Source organism: Euprymna scolopes, chromosome 2 (genome assembly GCF_053919585.1).
Source record: "Euprymna scolopes isolate OS-2025 chromosome 2, ASM5391958v1, whole genome shotgun sequence".
In the NCBI taxonomy this organism is placed as follows: Eukaryota; Metazoa; Mollusca; class Cephalopoda; order Sepiida; family Sepiolidae; genus Euprymna; species Euprymna scolopes.
In genome coordinates this window covers 30042328-30055230 of record NC_136483.1, presented here as the reverse complement: position 1 = coordinate 30055230, position 12903 = coordinate 30042328, and the positions used below count along the sequence as shown (strand labels likewise).

Here is a 12903-nt window from a genome sequence, read left to right as displayed (position 1 = left end):
ATTGCATAATTGGAAGATGGTCCAAATGAATCCAAAAGGTCGAAATCCGTGGAATAATTCACAAATAGGTACAAGGCAAAGGGAAAAGAATTCAAATAATATTATTAAAAGAAAAATAAGATATGCGTTATCTCGGCTGCCGAGACCAGGTGTAATTAAGAAAAATGGATGAAGAAGAAGAGAGAAAAAATAAGTGAAGAAGAAGAGAGAGGAAAAAAAAGATTGAATGGTGATAGAATTAACTATAAAATAGAAAAGCAAATGTCAAAATGACCCAGACAAGACGACGTTAAAAGGCGGCAAAAATATAGGGCAAAAAAAGAGGTCAACTGAAAGGTACAGGTTATTACTTAAGAAAATATCAGCAGAAATTATTTAAAAAAAAAATTTAAGGGGAGAGGATGGCAGGTATTGGCAAATTCCGGATAAATCAAGTAAGTAAGTAAATGCATATAGTAGAATATAAGTAAATGTAATTAAATATATACAGGATATGAAAGTGTAGGTATATCCTGTATATATTTAATTACATTTACTTATATTTTAGTATATGCATTTACTTACATACTTACTTGCTTTATCCGGAATTTTCCAATACCGGCCATCCTCTCCCCTTAAATTATTATTTTTTTAATAACTTCTGCTAATATTTTCTTAATAACCTGTACCTTTCAGTTGACCTCTTCTTTTGCCCTATATTTTTGCCGCCTTTTAACGTTGTCTTGTCTGGGTCGTTTTGACATTTGCTTTTCTATTTTATAGTTAATTCTATCACCATTCAATCTTTTTTTCTCTCTCTCTTCTTCTTCTTCCCTCATTTTTTTCTCTTTTCTTCTTCATCCATTTTTCTTAATTACACCTTGTCTCGGCAGCCGAGATAACGCATATCTTATTTTTCTTTTAAAAATATTATTTGAATTCTTTCCCCTTTTCCTTGTACCTATTTGTGAATTATTCCACGGATTTCGACCTTTTGGATTATTTTGGACCATCTTCCAATTACGCAATTTCCTTGGATTTTACTTGTGCGAATGGAAATTTAACTAACTTTTTGGATTTACATTTTTGGATTTTACCATCATTGGATACTTTACCTTTCACCAGACTATCCATTCACGTGAAATCACCTTTTTCTTCACCCTATTCCCTATGCTTCACTTTTTGTTATCAAGTAAGATTTTTGACTTACATGCAGTTTCATCAAATACTTTTGCGTGCAAAATCCGATCCCACATTTTGCTAATTCCTACCCTCTGATGAGAAGGAAAGTATTTCTTTGAAACTCCGCGGATTAAGGACTATCCACTTATTTAGTGTTTCCTTTTCAAATTAAATATGTTTTTAAATCTTTTTCAAAGTGTTTTTAACAAGTTTTATTAACTATTTTCTCTTATTATAAGTTCTATCTCCTATTTGGTTTTATCGAGCTTTTACATCTGGTTGAGATTACTTTACAAATATTGATTTTTTAATATTTATAATATACTTTAGTTTTACCATCTTGGATCATTTTGGTAAATTTAATCGTAATTTTTATTTTATATATATATATATATATATATATATATATATATATATATATATATATATATATATATATATATATATATGTGTTATTTGTTTTTATTTTTGCGATACGTTTTGAATGAATTCAATTATTTACGAAAGTACATTTGTACCTAAATGCAAGTTGGGAATAATTTTCCCTTTAACCAACTTTGTACCCCCACATGGGGAGCGGCATACATATTGTTTTTAAAATATAATATAATTCTTAAAATATAATATAATATAATAATCCTCTCTGTCTCTCTCTCTCTCTCTCTCTCTCTCTCTATATATATATATATATATATATATATATATATATATATACTAGCAGGGGTGCCCGGCGTTGCTCGGGTATTTGGAGATGTATGCTGTGCCAAAAAAGCAAAAAAACAAAAAAATGGTTAATTTTTTTAAACTTTGACCCCTATTATGACCCCTTAAAATTTATAGTTTCGGGCTCAAATCACTTTATTAAGTTAGATCCAGGTTCAAGGAACCTATATCTAAAATTTCAAGTGTCTAGACCCAAAATTGTCGGAGGAGTTTGGTAGAGTTCTTAAAGGTCAAATCGTTGAAATTTGACCCCTTAACAGCCAAATTTCTGGCTGACACCCGTCACATCGATTTTCCCAAATCTCAGTACCCGGTATTTCAAATTTCGAGTCTATAGACTAAAAATTGACAGAGTTATTGCGTAGTGAAATGTACACAGACAGACAGACAGACACGTTCACTTTTATATATATATATATATATATATATATATATATATATATATATATATATATATATATATGAATGAGACAGTAAGAGTGGAAAATGAATTCACAAATACCATATATTGGAAAATAAAGAATGAGTCATGTAAGGATATGCATACATTTAGTTGAGGGATAAAGGGGACACTTTATACCAAAATAGATATATATAAATATATATATATATATATATATATATATATATATATATATGAGAGAGAGAGAGAGAGAGAGAGAGAAAGAGAGAGGAGGGGAGGGAAACTGTTGATAGTCATAGCTCTAAATGAGTTTCTGTTGTAAATGTTTTACAGAAGGGGGTATAGATTGAAGCTCAGTCGAGCACCTGCCATGAAAATAACAATAGAGCAGAGAAGAGCACGCTCATAACTCTTGTTTTCTCGCTATTTTGTCCGTTAGTCTTCACATTCCATGAGCAATGTTTTTATCAGAAGAGGAAAAAGTGCTGTAGCCAATCTATCTCCATCTCCTTAATCAGTATCTCCGAGACGTTATTTAGCTTTCATAAAATGATAACTTATTAGCAAAAATATGGTACTTATAAAATTAGTTGATGCGATTTTCAAGTGGCTTGGAAAGATGGTAACAAATATTGGAAGCCCTAAGGAATTCTAAATAAAACTCCATGCTATACACTTTCATACTATTTCATTTTTGTAAAAATTTCAGGTTCTTCTACAGTATGAAGAAGAAAAAATATTGAATTTCAAGTAAAACAAATGGTACCTACGTATTTGTCAAGTATCGAATGGTAAAATATCCAAATATTATGAAAAACGATAAGATAGAAAAATAATTATTCAGGAAAAACAGTTTGGGATTTGCACGACAGGTTTTTTTTTTTACTGCGTCACGTGATATGAATTTCTCATAGAAATTCAAAACTTATGACATTTCTGACAGGGGAGGTAAATATTTTCTTTTGATTTATGTAGTGAAAAGCGTGATTTTACAAATTTCTTTTTTCATAAATAATTATTTTTCTATATAATCGTTATTCGAAATATTTGATAACTGTTAATTACGTAGGTACCATTTGTTTTACTTGGAATTCAATATTTGTTTCGTCTTTATACTATAGAAACACCGAATTTTATTTCAGTAATCAAGCACTTGATAATAGGGCCAATCATTTTGTATGAAAAAATAAATGGCATAAAAATGTAAAACTATTAAATTTATTATAGATTTTTCCGCTTTATATATGCATTGTATAAATAATTGGAATTTATAAGTTTAAGAAATTTATACAATGTAGAAGGATTTTTGGAAATAAATATTTATTTAAACTTTCTTTATTTAAAACTCAAGTTTCTACGGTATGATGTCATCTTCAGGCATAGAAGTAAAGTATGTATGATGTTCAACGGTCGCTTTGATTATTAGTTAAAACTAGCTGATCTACCCGAGAGTCTTTTTACATTTTTTTTTTTTGTTGTTGTTGTTTGTTTCAGTTTTTTGCTTTTACCATGCTGTTTTTCTTTACCAAATTATAATTTTTTAAATATGGGTTTGAAAGTTAAATTTAATTATTAATATATCGTTTGGTTATTTAATTATTAATTTTACCAAATTGTCATAAAAACTATAATTAATTTTGTTGAGGTAATATTTTAATCTCTAGTTATGAAATGACTGGATGTAAATATTTTCAAAATTTTCAATCTTTTAATACATAAGGATTTAAAAACTTTAAAGATTGAAACGACTTTCTATTCAATAGTTTAAATGCTAAAAAATTCCTTTCAATTAAAAAAAAATTACCAAATAATTTATTTTTTTTGTGAACTATTGACAAAAGATTTAAATAACTTGTTTACGAAGAAACGAAGTGCATACTGGTTGAATTTATATTGTAACTAAGCTATTTGTTTTGCAAATACATTTTTTAAATAATTTAAATGCTATTGCATTTCTAATTACAAAATTTGAATCACGACAAGAATAAAGACGCCCAATCGACCCCCCCTCCCCAAAGAATAGATTTCGATCAACACCGGTTGACCTTTGCACATACACATGCCCTCTCTATACAAATATAAAACAATAGGGTAATGTCACAAAATAGGGTTTGCGGATGATATGAGAAAAATAAGGTATTAAAAATGTTTCTTATTACATGAGGAGTCATTTCGTATAAAAAGTTAATGTATTTTACCCATCGAAACTCAAGAAATGCATGATTAAACATATGTAAACATTCAAATAACAAAAAACAATATGGCTGCTCGTAGACCAAAAAGCAGCATAGACCTTTTGATCAAAAACTAAGATCGATTCAAGACGGAACGAATCAACAGGACTTTGATGAATTTGTTTAGTTTGTATGCTTATGAATTTATGTGAAGAGAGTGAGTGGCACAAATAACTTTGGTGAAATCTTTTGCTGCATCACGTGCATTTATTCTACTTAAATTATTTTTCATTTTAAATTAAAACTAGATTTTCTTTAAAAATAAAAATTGTTTGACTTGTCATAAAATGCATGCGATGCAGCAAAGAATTCCGCCGAATATATTTGTACCACTCGCTCTCTCCACATAAATTCATAAATATATGAACTAATCAAATTCCCCAAAGTTCCGTTAATTCGTTCCATTTTGAATTGATCTTAGTTTGTTTTTGAGGTTTTTATCATTTATTTTCTGTAAATGTAAAAATTACAAATATTATTCAAAAATAAACAATTAGGTGGTCCACTCAAGAAATGGGGAAGGAAGTCTGTAGTCATCTTTGTCACTGTACCTTTTAACTTGTCTAAGGGGTATCACCTGCAACAATCACTTCAGGGGCTGACCTACTTACTATTCCCAAATCAAATCAATTAAATTGATCTTAGATTTTGATAGCAAGGTCACGGCTGCTTCTTGGTCTATGAGAATCCATGTTGATTTTTTGCTTATTAAATATTTACACATATTTAATCATGCACTTCTCAAGTTTCGATGGGTAAAATAAATAAACTTTTTACACAAAATGACTCCTCATGTAATAATGTTTAAGATAACAAACATTTTTAATACCTTATTTTTCTCATATCACCCGGGAACCCTATTTAGTGACATTACTAACAATAGACGTGTGCGGATTTTTGTGATCAAGATTTATTTTTATATATAGAGTACCTTTTTTAATATATTTACAAAACTTTTTTAATAAAACAAAAGACAAGGTAAGTTTTTGATGTAAGAAACAAAGCATATTTAAATAAAATACATATAAATAAGTGGACACTTAAAAAATATATTTTTAATAAAATATATCAATCTAGAGTGCTTCATTTCTGGGGCTTGTTCCTTTCTATATGGGGCCCTTAAACTATGAAAGATATGGAAATAATAATCCACTTTCCTAATACTTTTGGAGCTTATATTAAAAAACAACAAAAAAACATGAACAATAGAATTGTAAATATTAAAAAAGGCAAAATCATATAAATTTTAAGATGCATCCTGTTGGTATGTCTCAATAAAAAACTAGAAATAATAAGGTTTAGCAATTCGGTAAATTATTAAATTAGAGATATGAGATTACCATAAATTTTAGATATAATAAAGATTTATATTAGAGTATAGCTAAAAAAAATTTAATATCAAAGTCCATAGAGGTAAACATTAGATAACCCCCACCTTTAATGCAGATATTATTTTTTTTAATTTATATGTACATAAATTTTAAGTAAATATAATACACAAATTGATTGTTTAATAAATGTAGGTACAGTGGAACTCCTTCAAGCCAAGTGTAAAACAGCACCTTAAAAATAGACACCATCAGATATAATCATGATGACTATATAAATAACCAGTTTTACTACAATATTGTTCATGATTGATCATTCTTAATAGCCATTTATTGGATGATGAAAATACACAAATAAATTGTGTACTTACTTAAATGCAAAATATATACATTTTTTTTATACATAGTGGAACAATACATTTTTCACCCGCCAAAAAACAACACTACAGCTTTATTTTAAAACTTTTATTGAAAAAATCAATTCAGGTAACTTGAGTATGTAGTAAAGCTGACATCTATTCAATGTAACTGCCTTCAGCCTCAATCACCATATGGGTCAGCAACTGGGAGCATGTCTTTTCCACAAGCGCCAGTAGGTGCTCGGCAAATACTTAGCAGATGGAGGCGATCTGGCTGGCTTTGGTGTTGTAGGAGGTCATGTTGGTGATGTTCTCAACGTATGATCAAACAAAGTAGTCTAGCGGGTTCAGGTCAGGGGAGGAGGAGGGCCAATGAGAGAAGGGTACAAAGTCGTAGCATTCCTTTTGAAGCCAAGCCTGGGTCTCTTTGGACGTGGGTCAGCGCTGAGTTCTGCTGCCACACCCAAGGTCTGCCAGTAGCCACCTGATTGCACCAGGAGATCATCACACTCTTCAGCACATCCAGGTACACTTTATTGTTGACTTTCAAGTCAACTTTGAAGATGTCAAGTGACATGATGTGGCCTTCATTTGAAACCAAAGATCATAACCGGGGCCAGAAACTTCATTGAGCTGTGCCCTCAAGAGTGGAACTGTGCCGATTTGGATTTTAAGGGTACTGACAATGGTCCTGTTTTCATAACTTGGATCGGTAGAGAGCATGAGTTGTACAGCGGTGCATCTTTGATCTTGCTTGTTGAACATTGTGTCACTTTCTTTTGGAATTTGTACACAACTTGCCAATAAATGGTTTGCAACAAAAAAAGAAAACCGGCTTTCATCAAATGGAAATGTTGAATAGTCAGAGTACATATTGGAACAACATATAACAGGGACTCATAATACAGATAATAATGACATCTATATCTGTTTACATCACGACGACGACTGTGGCAATTCTTGGGGACTTCATATTATTATTACGGAGCTGGAACATTTATACAAAAGTTCTTGTTACCGCAGAGGAAGGGAGATACATTATTGATGATGAAGGAAGCACATTACTTGGAAGAGGGTTATACAAAGTTCATTTAAGATGATAGACAAAGCACATTTATCTTTTCAGTTGGTGAAGTGATGACAGACGAAGACAACAGTTTACAAATATTATTATTATCTGTATTATGAGTCCCTGTTATATGATGATTTCTTTATTCATCAGCCAACCGATTGATGGTATCAGGGATTCAACTCTTTTCAACTACATGGTCTCCTCTTCCCCCTTCGCCTCTAAAGGCATCAGCTCCACTGAGTTGCTGTCGGACTTTCATCTCTAACTGACTCTATCACTGTGACTGTGATTCTGATTGTCTGATTATCTCTAACTTTAAACCCCATCTCAATATATTGAGAATCTCCTTTGTTTATGACGTCAGAGGTGTGCTGTTAAACAATGTCACTTTATCACATTTCAATTTACTCGTGCCCTTTGCACATATATCTAACACCTCTCATAAACACAAGAAATCTGTAAATTATATTGTATCATTTAACCTATTTTTAATTTATAAACTCGCATTGTCCATTCTTTTAACTGACATATTTAATATCCAGTTATTTCTAAAAGAATGGACAATCGCTCTATCTCATACATAAATAATATTTAGCTATTTCTAAAAGAATTAACAATCAACTGCATTCCTATGATTTCAATTATCCATTATCTTTTAACACTTGCCTACAGGGTTTGATTCTGGCCTTTTCCTAATATCATTTTCACTTATCTAGTCTGCCTTCTTACTTACATGAGAAGGGGACAGCCCTTCTTATGTAACAGAAATGGAACCATTTTGTCCTTTCTAGTGTGACAATTTATCATTCCACCATATATGCATGAAATTGTATGTGCATGTACATGCATCCTTATTTGTGCTCTGCTATAATAAAGAGCTGATCTGATCTGAACATGCGACTCGTCCCACCTGAAGGATGTGGTGGAGGCCCAGAGTGGTGTTGATCAATTGTTGATCAAGATATGACGTTTGTGCTTTCTTTCCAAAATGTGTTACATTTACCTCGAACACCATAAAACCACAACGCAATAAACAACAAAAATCTCAAACTCAAATGCTCTCCCTCAGCCGTCCCAAATTTCGCTCGCTCTTTTACAACAACTTCCAGCTATATTTAACAATTCGTGTGCTTTGTTTTGGTTTTTAAAGGAAACTGAAATTTTGTGGACATTGTTATGATTTCTTTTCTTAGTACTTACGAAAATTCTGTTCTAAAAAAAGTTCATGTTTCTGAAAATTATTTATGTTTAATTATATGACTTAAAATAAACATAAACATCGTCTTGCAACAGTTGTAAACGACTTTAATACCTTTGTGTATGAGCTTTATTTGGAACGTGATTTAATAATGATTTAAATATTTTAATTAAATTAGTAATTTTACTATGACATTAAAATACACTAGAAAATTGCTCTAACCCCCGTTTAAATTATGTATATTGTTATAAATATTGTTTACATAGTGTTATAAAACTGTATTGTTTATTTATACATATTGTTGCAAATAAATATTTTTATATATACATTGTTATATATACAGTGACTGATACACCCATTGTTAACACACACACACACGCATATATAGGGTCAATATATATATGTGTGTGTGTGTGTGTGTGTGTGTATGAACTTTTAACGCTAAATATGTTTTTAATTTGTGATTCGCTTTTATTCTAAATGCTTGTATCTCCTTTGTAGTTGTAACACGCGAAAAGCAGCAGCAGCAACAACAACAAAAGCTCAACCGGAAGAGGAACGTTACCAAAGAGAGACACCGTGAGAGGGGGACTGGCAAACGGGAGAAGAAAGAGGAAACTATGCTCACTGGCCTCCCCTTCCTCCAGCTTGTCACACACGTACGCATGCACCCGCAGACGGGCGTCCGGCGTTAAACTGGAGAACAGCCAGACAGTTTTTCGCTTGTATTTGCCCATATTGGGCAGTTTTGGGGGTCCAACAAAGGTCCCCAATTTATTTACATTAAAAGCTCGTACCCGGAGAAGGAAGGGAGACAAACTACAGAAGCAAGGCAACTGGAAAAACAGCGGATCGGATCTCTTATTTATTGAAAGTCTTAAAAAAAAAAAAAAAAAAAAAAAAAATTAAATAAAAAAAAAAAAAAACTTCAAGGATTTTTTTTTTTTTAATATTTAAAAATCACCAACGTGTGTAATGATTTTAAAATCCACTACTGGACGCTTTCTGTGTGCAACGCAAACTAAATGTGGATCATTATTATTATAGATTTAGTGTTAAAAGAACAAAGCCGGCTCCTGTGACGGGAAGAGCGTCAAGATTGAAGAATGAAGAAATAAAAACAGTTGTGGCCGGACCTTCCTTAGCCCCTAGTTAAATATATTATTTTTTTGTCTCCCATTTCCTCTTTTGTCTGTCCTCTATTGTACTACACTATTCACAGCGAGCACCTTGCCACACTGGAAAAAAAGAAAAAAAAAAGATTCTACCCAAAATTTGAATACACATGAAACCTCTAACTGGAAGCTGGATATTAACGCGAGGACCTGAGATTTTACACAAAGGAATATAAAATGTTTTAAAACGGCGAAAAAAAATGGAATATTTAATATGTGAGCCTTAGTTACATTTTTTTTTTTTTTTGTATGTGTGTGTGTATATAATATATTTACATTTACCATCCATAACACCCCGAAACAAAACTAAACAAAACAAAAAATAATAATTCAAATAATAAAAACGCCTCCATACGGCCCTGAAAGTCTGGACTACATCATCTATTTAAAAAAAAGAAAAAAAAAAAAAATCAGAAAAACGCTAAAAGCACGCGTCTTTTCCACTTCATCCATTTTTCAACAATTTTTAATGTTTATTTATTTTTAAAATATATTCATTTTCATAATTCTTCTAAAAATGCATCTTACCAAAAAGTATACCATTCCATATTTTTAGTTCATCTCAGGTCATATATATATATATATATATATATATATATATATATATATATATAAAAATTGTAAGATAAAATCTGAAAATGGATTTTATTATTTAACTAATAACTTTTCCCACGGGCCACGCGCACATACAAAAATTTTAATTTCTTACATTTAAATTCCATGTAAAAACAAAAACGGAATATTTCTTATCTTCTGATCTCCCCACCTCCTTGTTTAAAGGAAGTTTTTAAAAAAACAAAAAAAAAAAAAAAAAAAAAAAAAAAAAACAGGATTATACGAGAAACACAACCACTTTTGTTACCCGAGAAGCAAGGAGATGGTTACGAGAACAAGGAGTATCTGGCTACCAATTTAAAAAAAAAAAAAAAAAAAATTATTTAATTCTTGCTATTCTTTCACTATTATCATCTTAATATTTTCTTTTCTAAAAAGAAAATAGTTTCTTTATATTCTATTACTGAGAGTTATTTTTTCTCTCTAAAAAGATGTCCAAGCTAGCCTAACCAAACAACGATTTTCTAAGAAAAATATTTTTTAAAATCCCCTTTTTTTATTTATTTTTTTTTTTAAGATACCCCCCCCCCCCTTAAAAAAAAGGTAACCTTGTTGGTCAGGTTATGGCGGTTGTCGGGCACAGACACACTCGTCATATGATGGCTTTTCAGGGGGCCCCAACGAGCACTCCGCAGGCGCCCTCTCAGCAGGCCATTTTGGCCGCCGTGGCCGTCCCCTACTATCAGGTTGTACCCGCACAGGATATCCAGCCGGACAGGCCGATAGGATACGGAGCATTCGGAGTAGTCTGGTAATTATTAAATTTTTACTTTTATTGTTTCATGAAATGTTCCCTTTTTTTTCTCTCTCTCTGAAGTTCTGGAATAGAATTAAACTTTAAAACGTTTTAAAATCACTTTCGAAGTTTTACGAATCCAATGTGTCGGAGTGAGGGAGATGGGGATTATTAAAAGATAGGACATTTATTACTATAGATAACGGAACAATCAAGATATAACAAATGTTACCGTGACCTTTATTCGGTGGGTTTCTACCAGTATTTTTAATTTTTAAGTGATTATCGAGCCGACTTATGTCCGCCATTTTCCTCTCGTTCTTACGTAACACGAGACATCGCTTGTTTCGAAGTGAATAAACACTTTAAAATAAGTTACGTCACAATACTTATCCAGGTAGGTAGAAGAGTAATTTGCCTTTGGTTAGTTATTTGTTTGGTATTTTTTTTTTTCGGTGCTAGTGCAGAAAGTGATCCGCGATATTTTTGAAATCTTTTTTCCAAGTTTAATTAAAGTTTTGTTTTTTTAATTCAGTTGTAAGGGTGAAGTATAGAATAGGTTCAAAACAACCTCCCCATGTTAAGAATGGCTTTTTAAATAATGTTATTATTTACGTCCGGATCACTCTCTGTACTAGTACCTTTTTTTTCTTTGTCTATACTTTAATAAATGCCTAAAATATGTTTAAGTTTATACCTGGTTTCCACCATAAATAAGCACACGCGTAGTTTTTCAGAGTGGCATTTACACGCAAAAGCGCGCTTGCGCGTTCGAAGAGGGCCACCAGCAGTTTCATTAGGAATTAATATCCGAAAAAAATGCGATATTCGTCTTCAGCATACCCAAAAACCTGAAAAAGCCGGTACTCATGCATAGTGATCCGTGCTGAAATAACGTTATTTAAAAAGCCATTCTTATTTGGGGAGGGGGGGTGTTTTGTACCTATTCTGTACTTTAACCTTACAATTGAATAAAAAAGCATATCATAAAACTTTAATTAAACGTAGAAATACGATTTAAAAAATAGCGCGTATCCACTCTCTGCATTAGCACCAAAAAGCCTTTTTAAAGGAAAATGTTAAGGTGGAAACAAGGTAAAAATTTACTGAAAGCCATTCTTAACATGGGGAGGGCTGGGCGTTTTGTAACTAATAGGCTCTTTCGGTAAATTTTTATGACGTGCTCTAGCGTATTATAAACACTCCAACCTCCCCATGTTAAGAACGGCTTTTGGAATAAACACCTCCCCAACCTCGAAAGCCGTTCTTAACATGGTGGAGATGCTAGGTCAGGTCGTAAAAAAAAAATACCGTTCTTTCACCTACCAACTATAAAAATATATCGTAAGACTTGAATTTAACTTTAATACTATTTTTAAAAATAGCACGGTAACATAAGTGCATAAGCACCAAAAATCCAAATTATTTGATTTGGACATTTAGTTTAATTATCGGGTACTTATACAGAATAGAGACGGTGCTATTTTTAATAGTATTTTCAAGTTTCACGATATTTTTTTTATAAAATTATTAGGTGAAAATACAAAACGTTAAGAATAGCTTTCTAAATAACGTTATTTCAGCACTATACAATAAGCGCATGCGCCGCAATCCGCATAAGTGTCATATTGTAAAAATTGAATCTAGATTGTTAGGTGAAAGTACAGAATAGTTACAAAACACCACGTTAATATTTCTAAATAATAGCTTTATTTCAGCACGATCCGTATTCTGCATAAGTACCGATTATCGGAAAATAAAATTTTAAATTTTGATCCAGCGGGTGGTGGAGCCTAATTATATTTTCATTGAAAAATGGACACTGACTTTGTGATTGAAGTAAGACGTTTCCGCTGTGAAGTCACTGTTACAGTGTTACAATAAAAATCTAACGGTACA

At 31.7% G+C, this 12903-nt stretch overlaps 2 protein-coding genes across 3 annotated transcripts in view; both read left to right on the top strand.

The window, feature by feature from the left end:
• Positions 1 to 9859, top strand: part of LOC145303477 (uncharacterized) — a 43015-nt gene extending 33156 nt beyond the window's left edge. Inside the window, exon 3 of the mRNA XM_080144837.1 lies at positions 8980 to 9859. Within this exon, the coding sequence (XP_080000963.1) occupies positions 8980 to 9173 (194 nt within the window). The 3' untranslated portion in view covers positions 9174 to 9859. The remainder of the gene's footprint in view (positions 1 to 8979) is intronic.
• Positions 9860 to 10690: 831 nt separating this feature from the next.
• Positions 10691 to 12903, top strand: part of LOC145290427 (serine/threonine-protein kinase NLK-like) — a 244202-nt gene continuing 241989 nt past the window's right edge. For both annotated transcript variants that reach the window (XR_013869317.1, XM_080136487.1), the window contains exon 1: positions 10691 to 11019. Coding sequence is in view for 1 of the 2 variants with exons in the window: in XM_080136487.1 (XP_079992613.1) it covers positions 10832 to 11019 (188 nt within the window). In the remaining variant the exon portion in view is untranslated. The remainder of the gene's footprint in view (positions 11020 to 12903) is intronic.